This window comes from Alternaria viburni (assembly GCF_023758015.1).
Source record: "Alternaria viburni strain BMP 2772 chromosome Unknown scaffold_44, whole genome shotgun sequence".
In the NCBI taxonomy this organism is placed as follows: domain Eukaryota; kingdom Fungi; phylum Ascomycota; class Dothideomycetes; order Pleosporales; family Pleosporaceae; genus Alternaria; species Alternaria viburni.
The window spans coordinates 40,245-57,003 of record NW_026055813.1 but is presented as its reverse complement, the minus strand read 5'-3'; the positions used below and the strand labels follow the sequence as shown (position 1 = coordinate 57,003).

General features: G+C 53.1%; 6 protein-coding genes across 6 annotated transcripts; 4 read left to right on the top strand and 2 right to left on the bottom strand.

Moving 5' to 3' along the window:
• Positions 1–1,257: 1,257 nt before the first annotated feature.
• Positions 1,258–2,115, bottom strand: J4E79_011550 (uncharacterized protein; the record flags this gene model as incomplete). The annotated part of the gene is made up of 2 exons (XM_049360379.1): positions 1,258–1,491; positions 1,540–2,115. 2 exons carry the CDS (start codon positions 2,113–2,115, stop codon positions 1,258–1,260), a joined length of 810 nt encoding a protein of 269 aa, XP_049205140.1.
• Positions 2,116–4,427: 2,312 nt separating this feature from the next.
• GB1 (Guanine nucleotide-binding protein subunit beta) lies at positions 4,428–5,709 on the bottom strand (the record flags this gene model as incomplete). The annotated part of the gene is made up of 5 exons (XM_049360378.1): positions 4,428–4,445; positions 4,495–4,614; positions 4,665–4,754; positions 4,813–5,525; positions 5,595–5,709. 5 exons carry the CDS (start codon positions 5,707–5,709, stop codon positions 4,428–4,430), a joined length of 1,056 nt encoding a protein of 351 aa, XP_049205139.1.
• Positions 5,710–6,401: 692 nt separating this feature from the next.
• Positions 6,402–7,634, top strand: J4E79_011548 (uncharacterized protein; the record flags this gene model as incomplete). Its single annotated transcript, XM_049360377.1, has 4 exons — positions 6,402–6,479; positions 6,564–6,706; positions 6,908–6,967; positions 7,019–7,634. The coding sequence occupies 4 exons, from the start codon at positions 6,402–6,404 to the stop codon at positions 7,632–7,634; spliced, it is 897 nt and encodes a 298-aa protein (XP_049205138.1).
• Positions 7,635–8,183: 549 nt separating this feature from the next.
• On the top strand, positions 8,184–10,110 carry J4E79_011547 (uncharacterized protein; the record flags this gene model as incomplete). Its single annotated transcript, XM_049360376.1, has 4 exons — positions 8,184–8,934; positions 8,992–9,180; positions 9,231–9,967; positions 10,018–10,110. 4 exons carry the CDS (start codon positions 8,184–8,186, stop codon positions 10,108–10,110), a joined length of 1,770 nt encoding a protein of 589 aa, XP_049205137.1.
• A 1,874-nt stretch (positions 10,111–11,984) lies between these two features.
• Positions 11,985–13,053, top strand: J4E79_011546 (uncharacterized protein; the record flags this gene model as incomplete). The annotated part of the gene is made up of 2 exons (XM_049360375.1): positions 11,985–12,614; positions 12,670–13,053. The coding sequence occupies 2 exons, from the start codon at positions 11,985–11,987 to the stop codon at positions 13,051–13,053; spliced, it is 1,014 nt and encodes a 337-aa protein (XP_049205136.1).
• A 2,055-nt stretch (positions 13,054–15,108) lies between these two features.
• Positions 15,109–16,224, top strand: J4E79_011545 (uncharacterized protein; the record flags this gene model as incomplete). Its single annotated transcript, XM_049360374.1, has 1 exon — positions 15,109–16,224. One exon carries the CDS (start codon positions 15,109–15,111, stop codon positions 16,222–16,224), a length of 1,116 nt encoding a protein of 371 aa, XP_049205135.1.
• Between the last annotated feature and the right edge of the window lie 535 nt (positions 16,225–16,759).

Here is a 16,759-nt window from a genome sequence, read left to right as displayed (position 1 = left end):
GAGGGCGTCATCGGGTATTCAGGCCACTGGTGAGGTTTATAGCGATTTCGCGGGTCAACGGCTTGACCTTGCTACGAAGATATTGCCGGCAAGCGTTGCGTTATCGACAGACGTCTTGACGCAGATGCGTCATGTACGGCAAGAAAGCACGTGCTTGGCGGATCGAGGGTTGGATTGTAGCCCTATCTTCAGATATCACCCCGATGACATATCCAAAGGTGACAGCGAACCACCGAAGAATGCTGTCCTTGCTCTGGTAGCGGATGTCCAAATTGTCAGATTGGGAGGCAAGTATATGATTCAGCGATGTCTAATGGGTGTAGTTTTATCCCCAGAAGGAGAAAGAGGTACCTGGAGACGTATAGGTGTGTGGAAGCTTCAAGTGCGCATCAGCGGGATCGAAGTGACAAATGTGAACATGAAAGTTGTTGCTAAACGATGGCGTGGGTACTCTGTGCTTTCGAAGAGATGGACGGACGAAGTATTCAGGCTGGTGTGAAGCTTGCGCAATGATTAGATTAATTGAAAGATTGGGGGAGAGATGCATGATAGAGAGGGGACTGAAGGCGGATGGAAAGCAGGGACGAGTGTCAGATACGAAGGGACAAAGCATGACACCAAGACTAGAAGAAGTAGAGTAGAGAGTAACGCATCCCTCAATGGGGATGCTCAATCAGAATGCATATGAGGGTATTGAAACTACACGGCCATCATCCCGATCCTTTATTCCTCTATAGAAGGATAGACCACACCCTTACCTAAGGGTGAACCAAAACAACACAAAACGCCAAACATGCTGAAGCGCTAAAGTAAGCGCGAATGCTAAGCAAAGTCGTGATCAAGTGAGATGTACCGTCTAACCTAAAAGAACAAAGAGAAACGCCGGTAATGCGTTGTCGTGAAGCCATGCATAATGCACGATAGATGAGAGGACCAGGACTCATAGTGTGATGAGGTGGTCATGGCGAGTCGGTGAGGTATACCCCATGTCATGTCGTGCTGAGATGAGGGGGTCTGAGCGGAGGTGTGATGTGGTGGCTTGAAACCGTAGCGGTCTTAGCGGGTGCTAGTTCGCATGGTGGTGTGCCATGGTCAACCGGAGTGGTGGTGGGTATACTGAAGAGGGAGCTGTGTAAATCGGTGCGAGTGTTGTAGAGATGCTGTGGTAGCAGGAGATATGAGCGCGGTCTCAAAGGATGCGGTTCCTATTGATCGTTGGTCAGTTGATGATCTTATCAAACGATGATAAGATGAGACTCACTTTCTGAAGGCGGTCTCGAGGCTGATGGGGCTGAGCTCCGAGTCGTCTGGCAGCTCCTCGAGGAGCGGTAGCAGGCTTGCGAACTTGTCGCCGCCTTTGTATGCTAGGACAGCGGGGAGGACGACATGGTCGATTTCGGCGTCGTCGCCGTGCATCTTGACGAAGCGGACGGTGTCGTTGCGCTTGGCGACCTCACGCATGCACTCTTCGACATCGAGGTTGATGTTCGACTATATGAGTTAGTTGATGCAGTGTGTTTAAGTTTCATCTCAACATACCTGGGAGTCATAGATGAAGACGACAACGGTAGTACCCGACGCGGTCTTGTCGACAGCATCGAGATACCCCTCACCATCCACCAACGGCATGCTTCCATATATCCTCCGGCTGGGGCTGTTGGTCCTCGACCGTATCCTCTCGCCAACATTCTGCAGTTCCTTCAACCTCGCCTCACGCCATTGGCGCATGAAGCCCTCGTCGACCTCGTCATCACTGCTCGATGTCTTCTCGTCGTGATAGGCATTGACGTTGTACTGTGCGGGTGCGGCGTTCTTCTTCCATGTGAATCGGCGTGCTTGCTTCTTGGCCTGCTCAAACGCCTGGGCGTCAGCAATGACACCCTTGGGCCCCGTGTTGGCCTCTGAGCGCAGGTTGGGCATGTAGTAATTCGCCCTCATGTCGGCTGGGATGTCGAGCTCGTCGTCGGTATCGATCTTCTCGAGGTAGTCGTCGGCGGCACCAGGGGATTCCGGGTCGGAGAGGTCGGAGTCGTTGTGTCGGTCTTCGGGGTGGCGGTCTTCGCGGTCCTTGTCTCGGATCAGTTCGTTGAATTCGTCTTGAGCGGCTGTAGTCATGACGGAAAAAAAAGAAGAGCGGGACCCGAATGACGGGCGCCGGACTGATATATGTGTGGAGAAGGGGGACGGTCAGCGTCAGCTGTTTGCAGAGTCCGTGTACAGGTCCCGGTGTCTGGTGACGCGTTGGTCTGTGGTGGGCAGAAGGAAAGGGAGTCGTTGCAAGGTTGGGGTCGGTCGTCTGGGATGGTGCTCCGCTAGATGACAGGCCTTGGCGCGCGTGCTTGCAGGGCTATTTTCGAGTACGCGCTGGGGTTTCAGCGATGCAATTGGACGCGCACGGGAGAATTCCCTCGAGGATTCCAACGTGCGTACGTGGATAACGTGGTCGCAGCGGTACGGTGTGTAGGGGTGTGCTTGGTAGGTGCTGTTTTAGGGCTGATGCTGACCGGCCGATTTCACGATGCATTAGACGCCCGCACGGGGCCGCATCGCACTTCATTGGCGAAGCGCAAAGGCATGTCGGCCTTATGAAACAGGATGCTCGAGTGCGAAACACGCTCACCCGCCTGTACACCGCCCAATCCAGGACCCGCGGGTGGCGCGCAATGGCTTGGGGCGCCGCGTGAAAGCCTGACGACTGCTGAAACACCATGCCGAACTATCTTGCTACACGCCTCCTCGACACGTCTGTCGCAGCATCAACCTGCCCTATCCTCGCTGCTGTTTGGAGGCTACACGTCACAATGACCTTACGCCTCTGCTAACCCTCTCATGCGCTCTGGATGTTTCAATCTCCTCGAGGCACCAACTGTCATGCAGCACCAGAGTTCCATGGCACCGCCGACCAAAAGGGGCCGAGGGATCTCTCTTTCGGTCTTGTTTGATATTCTCGTCCCGGCCACATCCCGGATGCGAGTCCCCCGGTGCACATGCAATGGAATCCTTCTGTGCTCGCTTCTAGAAGCATTAATGCCATCCATCGCGTTCCTATTCTCCGATCGACTCCTGCATCGGCTGAGGCGCTTCCTTTTGTCGATTCCAGGGTCCAGTTGCCATGCAGCCTAAGATTGCGGGCATTAGCTGAGGCACGTTAATGCCAAAGACGATGGTTCGATACATTGATTTCTCTTCGAAAATAGAAAGACGTTGCATAACCGCCCGGGTGAAAGTAAAATACGACGTGGCTCCTGCGTCTTCTGCTCGGTCGCTCTGCTGTCATCCATGAAGATCACAACCATAATCTATCAGCCCTGCCCGACGAACGCCTAAAGTACGGTCACGCTACCATCACCGCAATAAGCTCTGATCGCTGATACTCCGGCTTGTCACTGCTTGTCCCGGAGTGACGTCCGGATGGGCAATTGGGGTCCCCTGGGCAACCTAGTCATATGCATAACGGTGTGCGCGCCACTAGATTCGCGAGCGGGTATCATCCCAGGTGGTGCAATCACCTTGGAGCTGTTAATGCCTCGCACAATGGCCTAGGCCAGAATGCGAAAAGTAACTTCTACCGCTGAGGCTACAGTAACCGCTAAGAGCGCCGAACAACAGCTGCAACAAGGTCTAGAAGGCACGTTGACGTTGATTACTTCTTTCACGAGCTGACCTGGACTGAGCGCGCTCAAACCTTGGAATGCTCGAGACGTTCCAAGGTTCATGGAAAAGACAATATCAGTCATCTTAACATCATGCAAAAGCGTTCGATAAACTTAAAAGAGGTATATAGAAACTCGCTGACTACCGACTCATCCTTCACAACCCAATCAAATCGTACACATTGAAAGCCCATGCGCCAGAAAGCCATGATCCGTCCATTCAGTCCCCCTCATCCATGGATTCTCCAAAACCATTTGCACGTAGTAGAATCCGAAACATACAGTAATGAAGCTCCCCGTCTTGCACAGCCCCATCTCTTCCCACGCAAGTGCAAGTACAATCGGTCGCTTTTAATGATCAGGCAGAACGCAAGGAGACTATGTCGAAGGTTGATGTAGATAGGTGCTACTCATGTACGTAGAACAGCCGGCCCGGACATGAAGACGAGTGTGAGCAGTATGCTCGCACCGTCGAGAAAGGAATAGAACAGTGGTATGAAAAGAAAAAGTAGTTTGAGCACAAAAAGATTCCGGGCGCCGGGACATCAGTTGGCACCGTAGCCACATCGACGATTCCAACAGGTGCGAGTATTATATTCTTAGAGTATGGCAGCGCTCAGTCTCCTGGTTGATGAGATGCAGCAGGGGTATGGTATGCCAGGAGTTGCCGAGATCGCTGTCGTAGGTTGTAGTTTGCCAATATTACGGTAAGGCGCACACGTTCGGATTGGCGTCGTTACATGGCGTCGTGGAAGTTCGGGAGGCTGATGGCACTTATGCCCAAATGCGCAGCTATGCCAAGTCAGTTGTGTGATGCAGACGGGAGCACGAGAGAACCTACCATTGAGTCCCATGAACCAGTGCATAGACTGAGCGCGTCGTTGCTAACGCCGAGACAGCTGACGCGGTTGTCGTGTCCTTGCAATGTGCCTACGCGTTCGCCGCGGAGTACGTCCCAAACCTGGATATTATTAGACTGTGGAACCTGTGGGGGCTGCGCTGACTGCTTACCTTGCACTCGAAGTCGTCGTAACCAGCAAATAGCAGTCTTCCGGAGACGGAGAAGGCTACGGATGTGATACCGCAGACGGGCTCAGGAATCTATGGCAGACATTAGTAATCCAAATGCCAAGAGTGCCAGATATGTCAGCGGGCGTACCTGGTATGATGCGAGCTCGCGGTCGGCGCGGATGTCGAACAGACGGCAGGAGGCATCGTCGGAACCGGTACCGAAGGCATTTCCGTTGGGGAAGAATTGGATGGCGTTGATGTCAGAGTCGTGCGCGGCAAAGGTCTGCACGCACTTCTGCTGTCTGATGTCCCAGAGCTTCGCAAAGGCGTCGCAAGCACCGGAGACGAATTGGTTGTGGTCGAGCGGATTGATGCTCAAGCTCATTACATCACCGAGATGGTCGGCAAATTCGTGCACCTTGGAGCCAGTCTCCAGATCCCACAACACACAGGTCATGTCACCGGATGACGTAAGGATGCGCTTATCACTGATGAATCTGCAGCAACTGAGGTAGCCCGAGTGGCCGGACAGCTCGCGTGCCACGCGTGTTGGGCCTTCCCGCGCCGACAGGTTGTAAATGGAGCAGATATTATCGAGACCACCACAGGCGACGTAGTTGCCGGACGGGGAGTAGGCGCATGTCATGACCCAAGACGATCGCAGAGGGATGGCGTGGACCTTGTTGGTCGTGTAGGCGTCCCAGATGATGAGCTTTCCGTCCTGCGAGGCGGAGACGAGATGTCTGCGGTCCGTGGACCAATGCATGGCGTAGATTTTAGCCAGATGGCCCTTGAGGGTGCGCTTCGTCTTCATGGTGAGGCGCGGCAGAGCCTCGACACGGTCTCTGGCGACATCGCGAACTGCGCTCTTGTGTTAGCCGTCTACGAGGTTCCGATGCGGTGAGCACGCCGGCTAGAAAAAGAACATACGGGTCGTGTCAGCGAGCTCATCCTTCTTGCGCTTTATCCTGTCCTTGAGCGCCTCAGCGTCGCGGCGGGCGAGCTGGATCTTCTGCTGGATCGTTTCTTGGTTCATATCGGCCATATATTAGTGGTGTGCTGGTGGTGAGGGTGTTGTCGCGAGCGGCGCGAAACGGCGAGGCAGGCGAATCCAGGGGCCTCCTAGGGAGCGCGGCAGCCGGAAGCGAGAGAGAGCGGCGGCAGGAGCGATGGACAGGCGGCAGCAATGGCTAGACGCGCGCAGAGCAGAATCAATTGCTTGCGCAGAGGGAGCGGCGGCTGGCAAACGGTCGTGGGGGCGTGAGGATGGAAGGGTGAGTGCTTGGAGATGAGTGAGGTACAGGAGCGGCCCGGGGTGAGCTTAGCTTGGCCTAGCCGAGCAGCGAGCGCTGGAGATCAAAGGGCGGTGCTCCGCCAGTCTGTCGCGAAGATGCCCACTGCAAACACCTGCCGTGACACGTGAGCGATGTGAAGGGGCGGCAACGTGAGAGAGCCCTGCGTGCTGTCGGGTCGGGTGTTTGCACAGCTGGAGGCGCGAACGTGGTGTTGCTATGCTCTGCTCCTGTCCAGACCTTGACGAAGAAGGCGCGCGCTGCAATCTCCTGCAGCGCACCTCCTCCTTTAGGCGACGGACGAATGAGCAGCGAGCAGCCTCGGCTGGCACTATGACCCGCGTCCGCCGCTATACCCCCCAGGCCTCCTCCTGAAGTCTATTCACCTTTCCATTATCGCTTCGAGAACCATCCCCACGCCACCAATACCGCCGTGTTCCCCAGCATGGCTGCACTCCCCATCGCGACTGCACACGACCTGCCCGTCGACGCTGCCTTCACCAAGGGCCTGCCCAAGATTGAGGTACTGCTCCAGCCTCCTCGGTCCCTAGTCATCGCGCCAAGGACGCTCAGACTTCCGTTCGCTGCTGCTAATGACGCGACTCAGCTTCATGCCCACTTAACCGGCAGCATCAGTCGCGACTGCCTGCACGCCATATGGGAGACAAAGAAAGCACGGCAACCTGACTTCGACCTCGAGGACCCCTTGGTCGCCATACCCGCGGGCAAGGTCGACTACGATATCAAAACGTAGGCCTAGCTCGATTTGCTCGTCGTTCGGAATTCTCGCTGTAACACCGGCGTGCCGTTGGGGATTCATGGGCCAAGACGATCGCGCAAGCGATTTCGCGGCCAATATTCCCCTGACAAATGATCGCTACCCGCTTGGTCGTCCCAAACAACTGGCTCACCACGCGAAAAATACTAGCAGACGTCTGACAGCTAGATTAGGTTCTTCCCGCTGTTTTCGTCATACATCTATCGCCTTTGCAGTGATTTGCCGAGCATCCAGTATGTCTGTCGACATGGACGTCTATGGTGAGCTGCGGTTGATCAATCTAGGTACTCCACCAGGGCTGTGTTGCAAGACTTCCAGGATGATGGGGTAGTATACGTTGAGCTTCGAACGACCCCAAGAGCGATTCTTGGAGAGGGCGTAACCAAAGATGATTATGTGAAGACCGTTTTGGACATACTCAATGCCCATAACGACGATGCTAGCAACACTATGCGAGCTTTCCTCATACTGTCAATCGACCGTCGCAACAACATCGCAGACGCGGAAGAAGTCGTGGATCTCGCCATCAAGTATCAGTCCGCCGGCGTTGTCGGTGTCGACCTCTGCGGCGACCCAGCGAAAGGTGACATTCGCATGTTCGGCGACAGCTTCGCCCGGGCAAAGGCTGCAGGACTGAAGATCACGCTGCACTTCGCCGAGAGCGAAAATTCTTCCTCGGATTTGGAGTTGCAAACACTCCTGTCATGGCAACCTGACAGACTGGGTCACGTCATACATGTCAAAGATGAGTTCAAGAAGACCATCGAAGAGCACGGAATCGGCGTTGAGCTGTGCCTCAGCTGTAACATTCATGCTAAGATGATCACGGGCACTTACTCGGACCACCACTTTGGAGTGTGGCGACACAGCAGTGTTCCCGTCGCTCTGAGCGTACGTTAAGCTGCAGACCACGCGTGTTTCTCGTGATGACTGACGCCCGGCAGACGGATGATGTAGGTGTCTTTTGCAGTCCGCTCTCACAAGAGTACTACCTCGCGGCGCAGCATTTCCACTTGGACCGAAAGGATATCAGAGCACTTTGCGAGCGAGCCGTTGAGTCGATCTTTACGGGTCCAAATGAACACGCCCGTCTTCGGGACATGTACGCATCTTGGAACAGATGGGATATATGAACTACGACCCAAGCATCAAACAGTCATTCCCTTGATGGAACCTAGTCATAATGACTCCGGTATATGACCACAATTATTCTGCCACGTCTTTCGCAATAGTCATCGCTGAGTGCAAGATCTTGCAATGCATTCTCCTTCTATTCTTCCCACAATCTCTCTCATATGAACACTACTACACATCGATTGACTACGCAACAACGCGCCATACACGCTTGCACACCCACACGGCCTATCGCACACTACCGAGCTACGGTCACTATTGCCGGCCACTCGGGCTTCGATCTTTCACGCCGGCAAGGACGTTCGCAGCTCCAGCATGGCTATCATCCCACTGAATAGCGTAGTCTTCACGCTCTTCTTGATCCTTTCTCTAATCGCCGGGACTGCTGCTCAAAGCTCGGCTCAGGCTGGTACCGACACCTCACCAAGCGCATCACGGGCTTCTGTGCAGGCCTCCTCTCAGACCTCTCAGGCTACTTCCCCGCCTTCTCAGGTCGCCTCTCAGACCACTCAAGCTATCTCTCAGGCCGCGTCGCCAAGCACTACTCCGACAAATTCACAAGCTGCCTCCGCGGCGCCCATTGTAGTCCCCAACGTCGACGCGGACAAGAATTTCGTGATCGGCAATACTTGTGACCCCGATCAAAAGAACATCATCAAAACCGCCTTTGTCGGGACTGGCACGTTGGCCTTTTATGGAAAGCTAGATTGGTCAAATGCCAATCTTGAACAAGACCTACCCTTCGTCGAGTATCTTGGTACTAGCGCTATTCCAAATGCTAGCACAGTCGAGAGCGTGTTTAAGGACTATGCAAGCGCAACCGTGAGTGCTGCTTGGAAGATCAATGCGGTTTGCGACATCAAGAACGAGACAGCGGCATGTCAAAGTAAACACGTGTATGGCGGCATAGGCAGCGAAGGCCCCCGGGTGGACCTCAACCCTAATCTCTACTTTTGTTGGGAGTACTTCCGATTCCCTCCTCTGAATGAGGCAGTACAGATGGGTCTGAGCGATTCAGTCGACTGGACGCGCCGGTTCAATATGGGCTCTTATCATGAGAACCAAGGTACGGGAATGCCATCTCGAACATATCCACATTCACCCTATACTAATCTACCAATAGCTTCCGCACTCTTGCGAGCTTTGCTCAACTATCTCCCACAACGAGAGGGCTGGAACCGGCATATCTCCAACTTGTGGGTCTACATGCGATATGCGGGTGGGGCGAGCAAATGGACAGCTTGCTATGGTGTATACTGCACTAAGCTCCTAGCTCAGTTGGCCGACAGTGAAACATGGGGCATTCTTAATGGTATGCATTTGACAACACGAAGAACTCTTACCCGATGCTGACGGGTATAGCCGATAACTATGCTCTTTTTGCGTTGCAGAAGTACGTTTCTCATCAACTTGGGGAATCTAACAGTCTTGGAGCATCCAACTTCCCATGGCTTCCTCGTCTCGAAGATGGTCCAAATCCCATCATTCGGTCTCTTCTTTTGGGAGATATCCAGACCTTCCAGGCGACTCCGGAATTTAGCGCAGAGAGTGATTCCCAGTGGTATTACGACGTCGAGCGATACCAGAAGACAGACATTTTAGACTTCAAGGATCAACTTCCAAAAGAATCTCAGGCTGATCTAGAGAATGCGCCCTGGTCCTTTGGGGCCACCACATCCGGTTTTAAAGCACTTCGTGACAAGTTCCTGAAGGTGTTCAACGAAGCAAAACAGAACGGCATGTCCAACCTGGGTGCATCAAAAGAATACACATGTTATCGCGAAGATAAATCCGCGTTCCCGGACGCCATAGCCTTTACATTTGACGAAGTGCAGAGTGAATTGAACTACTTTTGCAAGAACAAAGTCAACGACTACATGCTTGCTGGCAAGCCTCTACATCCGCGCATCTTCCAAATCGATAAGGAAGTCGAGTTGTATACACCACTCCCGGATGGTACAAAGGATCTAGTCTACTATGTCTCCCCAGGCCCTGATAGCTTCATGACAGGGAAGAACTTATCTTTATATTTCGAAGGAATACAATCTGACGAGAAAGCTTCGCATTGCATAGCAACATACAACGACCTCATTACACATGTTGGTTGTTAATCTCCACAAATGCTTGCGTCCTATACTAACAAACCCAGTGCGATGGAGGAGACAGTGACGACAAATATGGTGGCTATCTCAAGATCAACGACATGGTGCGTTGTTTCCCCTTGGGTTTGACCGAACGATAATGCTATGATGAATCCTCGAGAGTCGCACTTAAGAACCATTATTGACGCACTTGCAGATCTTCGCCGTAGGCGCTATGACGCCTCCATCAGCCCACTGGGACATACCACGGACCTTAGAATCCAAATGCACGGAATACAATGCCACGAGTGCATGGCGGGTCGCACCCTTTATCGATATCAACGATAGCGAACGTACGGGGCGGCTCTGTACGTGTTGGTTTGGTAGCAACCCCATGGGTGCGGCTATGGTCTGTAAGCAACCGGGGAAGTCTTGCGCAGATGTTTGGAAGCAGCAAGGCGCTACCATAGGCGGCGGGATGAGATGCTAGGGATGCACATGTATGGGGTATAAGAGTCTTTATCTACACGACGCTGGAGTACATTACATCGTATGCGGTCCGTATTAATGACACGAACCGCGAAACATCCCAACTCTCACTAAACCAGAACTTGAACCACCGGCCAGTCACTCAATACCAACGTCTAGTCATAACGACTCTGCTATGACAGAAATCATGCTTCCACGTCTTACGCAACAGTCATCGGTGAGTATAAGATTCCGTGTCGCGGTTCTCTCTCTCCTTCCTACAATATCTTTGCGATAAACACCATCACGCGAATACAAAACCGCCAACATTACCTCACATCTTTGCTATACCTGCATAGTATATCTATCGCCCTGCCATTTCACGGCTGTTCCTCTCCTCTGCAACATGTTCAACGCCATCAAGAAATTCCGCTCGTTAGCCACGTCAATGTTTAGACCGAATGGTCTGATCCTTACGATCTTCTTGGTTCTCTCTCTCATAGCGGATGGCGCCGCGCAAAGTTCTTCGCAGGTAGCCTCTGCAGTTTCCCAGACTGCCTCGGTGGCTTCTCAGGTAGTCTCCGCTGCTTCTCAGGCTAGCCAACAAGCGTCCTCTCAAGCAGACTCACAATCACCCTCCCAAACTCTCGCACAAACAGGCCCTCAGCCCTCGGCATCAGTGCTCCCATCCACTGCCAAATCCATAATCTCCTTTGAAGATTCATGCAAGGCTGAGCATCGAGACATGCTTAACAACGATTTGAAAGATGTTATGGATATGGCCAACGTTACATTCAAAAGCCAAACAGCCTACACGGACAACCCAAACTTTTGGCTGTACTTTGGCAAAAGTTCAGTCGAACACATCCCGGTCATCAAGAGTGTTTTTCCAGGCGTGCTGCAACTTTCAGAGCCAATTTCGGTGGAGTGCAACTTCGACGGCTCAGCTCCGTGTGACGAGCGTACCAAATTTCCGGGCATTGCCAGGACAGTGGTTGACACACAAAAGAGGGACGGCATGCAAGGTCAACAACCGGGGCTTGTAATCTGTCGCGAATACTTCGGACTCCCTCCACTGAACCATAGGGTTCAGATGGGTATCAATTCTCCCACTAATCTTACGGCTCGATACAACTCAGGGTATTATCACGACAATCGAGGCGAGTAATTCAACAATTTTACACTTGCCGCTAGATCACTGACATCGATCAGCTACTACCTTGCTGCGCATGCTGGTCCAGTTTCTTCCTACATCGAAAGAACTAAAACGACCCATCTCAGACCTTTGGGTTAACTTATGGCAAGATTCTCCTGGCGGAGTCAAGGAATCGTGGTCAGCTTGCTATGGGGTACTCTGCGCCAAGGTTTTGGCTCGAGTTCACGACAGCTCTAACGACTGGGGAGCATTGAACGGCATGTTCACCATATCCTGCATAAGTGCCTGTCAAGCTGATCGTTTCTAGCGGACAACTATGCTCTTTTTGCCCTGTCCAACTATGTATCGCAGGCTATCGGCGGCACGGTTCCTTACTTTCCTAGAATTGATAATGATCCATCTTTCGGCAAAATGGTCGTTCCTTTCAATAACGAAGAATCTGCCCAAATCCAAGTAAAAGGCTGGTTCCACTGGCGCGGACTTTCACAGCCGAACTACGACGCTTCTCTACTACAACCCAATAAAAATGATTTCGATATTGGGACTAAGCTTGATGAAGAACGAAAGGCCGATATACTAAGCGCCCCGTATTACAGAGACCTCCCAGACGAGTCCGTAAGGGGCAAGGAGGACTCATGGATCGGTACCTTTGTAGACGCCCACAAAGACCAACTACTCAATACGGATGCAACGTCCGACCGTACTTGCTTTGGTGAAGGCCATGCACAGTACCCTAATGCCAAAGAATTCGACGGAGAGGAGGCAGTTGGCTTTGCCCAACAGTTCTGCGAAGACATCATCAAGCACTGGGACAAGACGACCCCAATTCCACCATCTGTGCGCGATACATCGGACTTCCGTAACGCAAGTAGGGCGTACAAACTCACAAAAACAAACGCTGACTCGCATGTTGGATTCTTTGCGGTCGCTGATCCTGCGTTGTTCATACAAGCTCGAACCACTTGGCACTTTTTTGAAGGAGCGACGGACGACGACAAAGTCGACCACTGTCGCTTAACTTACAAGGATGTCATACGCAATGTAAGACATCAATGCATTTCCATGGCAATATCAGTCCAGCTACTAATCGACCCAGTGCGATGCCGATCCCACTAAAAGACGTGGTGGCGTGCTCAAGCTCAACGACCGCCTCTACGGCGTCTACGTCACACCGGATGAGCGAGAGGATAAACTTCCCTGGCTCACAGATTACACTGCTCTCGGTGATCTCAAGTGTGCGAATTACAATGACACAAGCCACTGGCATATCAAAACATCCATCGAAGGTACATCGAAGACAAAGTTACCTGTTGACATCACCGACAAGGAAAAGTTGAGTAACATCTGCTCATGTTGGTACTCTGCCTTTCCATTCACTTTCGATCTGTTTTGCAAAGGTTCCGCGTCTAAGTGTGAGGATTTGGCGAAGGACGACAAGAGGAAAGCGGCGCTTTGGGACGATTTTGCCTGTTCATTGTAGGGATATGCGATGTCTTCAGGGTGGTGTTGCGAGGCTGAGTTGTATCTTACAGAATGGCCGGGTGCGATGCAACTATGCGATATCACTCAGAACCCGTCCACGTTAACCTAGGAAACTGAACACCCTGGAGCCTACATCGACGTCAGCTTACGTACTTTGCGTGCTTCTATCGTGATGTAGTCTACACTCCTGGTATATGCTTTTTCTTGAATGAAGTGCGGCTGTCTCATGTCCGCATGACATCGACGTAGAGCTCCTTCCTGTCTGGAACGTCGTGCGTTTTAGCGTTGCGCTAGTGGAAATGATGTTCGCCGGCGTCGGCCACGTCTGCCCCTCCGTCCATCACCTCTGCACCCGCAGGTACTCACACATCACGTCTCATCAGCCACTTCACAAATGCGGATACAGCAGCATAACATCTTGCCACTCGACTCAACTTCGAACATGGCGCAGGTGCCGATGACTTCGTCATACTCGCGTGCGCAGCGAATTCACCTCGGCTTGTAGAACGATGGCGCAATACGGGGTCACGCTTGCAGCCACCACGCTTGGAGCCAGGTACCAGCCGTCCTTGGTTCAGGCACGGCAAACGGCTGGGCATGAGGACGCTACGAGCGGTTGTGGCAATGTGTATGCTATCCCTCATGCATCTAGTTTTCCGAGGTCGCATTGACGGATTTCTGCCAATGCCGCGCCATGATTGGAAGCTTGCATTCTAATACGAGTACCGGCAGGAGGAGGGTGTAGGACCCGCTCGGAGCGACCCTCCCTTCTGATCCTTCACAACTGCTGCGGATACTAGTAACGCGGAAAAACAACGTCCATACAGTAGACCGAACAGCGCCAGCACATGTGTGCAGGAAGTTGTGGTCCTCCTGCAGCAGGATTCTAGGTTGATTAGTATTCGACGAGCGGCGCTGGAGCTACCTGAACTTCTACCACCGCGTATTTACCAATGGTAAAGACCACGAGGATTGATCGCTTAGAAGCAGCTGGACCCTTCTTGATCAGCGACGAACCGGCAAAGTTCCTTGAGTCATAGGGATTTTCTACGAGTCTAGACACTGTCGCTACGCTCACAAGTTCAACCCTGGGGAGCTGCCAGTGACGATCACCACGATTAGCACGCATATCTACTGGCCATTTACCTGGACTACGAACAAACACCAGAATAGGTGGACTATGCCCTTGTAATTCCCGAGCTCGCCAAGAGGGTAGAACGCCAAACTACCGGCACTACAAGAAATTCGGCGAATAAAGAGAGCCATCGCAAAAGCTCCTATCTGCTAAGCGCCCCTCGATATTAGAAGATAAAGGTCTTGGCTCTTGGCAGCGGGACACATGATGAATCAGGAAGGTATGGTAAAGAGGTGTGTATGGCTTCTGCATGAACGGACATGCCCGTGCGGGGTTATTCCCTAAGGCTGGCACATTATCCGACCAACTCGCTTATCTACCCCTACCGGATCTCTGTCGTATCTCAACCTCCTTCCTGAACGGATTCGCGTACCTGGATAGCGTAGGGGTGCTTGCAGACCGTTAACTTTGGTGTTAAGAGTCGCTACATCGATAGCTCGATGGCCTCCAGGGGCGAATCTCTTGTCAGGTGCCTGTTTGGGTGTAACACCGTGGGGGCAATGTCTTGTGAGGTGCCCTATGGGGTTTACCTTTCCGATACTCTTGAAACGTAGCACCCCGGGGTAAACATGCCTTGCAGCGGAAGAGGAAGGAGATATTCTGGTTAGCGGTCGATCCAATTTACAGCTCTTGTGAGGTGCCTTTTGGAGACTACCTTTCTGATACTGCAAGCACGTGGGACCACACCACGTAGCGGATGAGGAAGGAGGCAGTTCGTCGCCGTGTATGCGAGCTAGGGCTCTATCTTGCACAGCAATGGACGAGGATATGATGCAAGTCACGACGCCAGAGGTGGACGAACAAGTATAAGTATAGGAGGGTATTCCCGTCGTTTTCAAATCATCACTCTCATCAGTGTCACTCACTCTACTACCTTCGCTCTCGCCTCTACAACATCAAACGTTCGGTATCTTCACCATGGTTCTCACCAACTTCCTCGCTGCCGTGGCAGTCTTCCTGCCCATCGTCTACGGTGCCCCTACCACTGCTGCCAACAGCCTGCACCCCGACATCCTCGCTGCCATGAAGCGCGACCTTGGACTTGATGCCGAGCAGGCCCACGCCCGTGTTGCCCGCGAGCTCAAGGCCACCGATGTCATCGAGCAGCTCCGTACCTCCACCGGTGCCTCCTTCGGTGGTGCCTACCTCGTTGACGGTGACCTCACCGTTGCCGTCACCGACGAGGCCTCCGCCTCTGAGGTCGAGGCCGCCGGTGCTAAGCCCCTCCTCGTCTCCGTCCCTCTCTCCAAGCTTGAGGCGGCCAAGGCTGCTCTTGACAACATGGACATCGAATCCGCCAAGCGCTCCGAGTCTGGCATCGCCGCCTACTACGTCGACGTTGCCTCCAACAAGCTCGTCTTCGAGGCTCTCGCCGACAGCACCGACTCCGCCGCCGACCTCGCCAAGAAGGTTGGTCTCGCCGACTCCGAGTACGAGGTCAAGACCGTTGCCGCCATGCCCACCACCTTCGCTACCATCCGCGGTGGTGACGCCTACTACATCAACCGTGCCGGCCGCTGCTCCGTCGGTTTCTCCGTCACCGGTGGATTCGTCTCCGCCGGCCACTGCGGTACCACTGGCAACACTGCCTCCACCAGCGCCGGCGCCACCATCGGTACTTTCGCTGGCTCCAGCTTCCCCGGCAACGACTACTCGTACATCCGCGGCACCTCTGGCAACACGTACCAGGGCCGCATCAACAACTACGCCGGCAGCACCCTCCCCGTCTCCGGCAGCACCGCCACCGCCACCGGCGGCAGCGTCTGCCGCTCCGGTTCCACCACCGGTGTCTTCTGCGGTACCATCCGCGCTCTCGGCGCCACCGTCTCATACGCTGAGGGCCGTGTCACTGGCCTTACTCAGACCAACGTCTGCGCTGAGCCCGGTGACTCTGGCGGCTCCTGGTACAGCGGTGCCCAGGCCCAGGGTGTCACCTCTGGTGGCTCTGGTGACTGCTCCAGCGGAGGTGTCACCTACTTCCAGCCTGTCAACGAGATTCTGTCTGCTTACGGTCTTACTCTTACCCGCGGTTAAACGCTTGGATGTGAGTTTGCTTTTTGCCTAGCGATGGATGATGGTATTGGATGATGTGGTATGAAATGTTTATGAGAACGGCTTTGAGTTGTATATAGTTTGATTGTTGAATTGCAGTTATGATACCTGGAAACCTGTTTGACAATTTGGTGATGCTGTGATCTTTGAGCGTGACTCTACTTTAGAGTAGGATTGGTCTTGGGAGAATCATCTTACTGACTTAGACATCTCTTTTCGCCTCCTTTATATGCATGCTACTGCATTACCGACGTGATCTCCTTTTTTGCTACCAACTGCAAGATCAAGTTGTCCTCACATACCCTATAGCTAACTTAACCACACTTAAATAAGATCATCTTGTGTCCGTCAAAGAGCCTCATCATGTATTTCCCCTGGCTGTGCTCCTAACCCACTTCCTACCCATCACGAACAGCTATTCTATGCTTTCCGCCTTATATACGTCGTCTTACATCCAACATCCAACACCCAACCAAGCAAATGCAGAAGAAGAAGAGCAGACGAGGCAATAAAGACA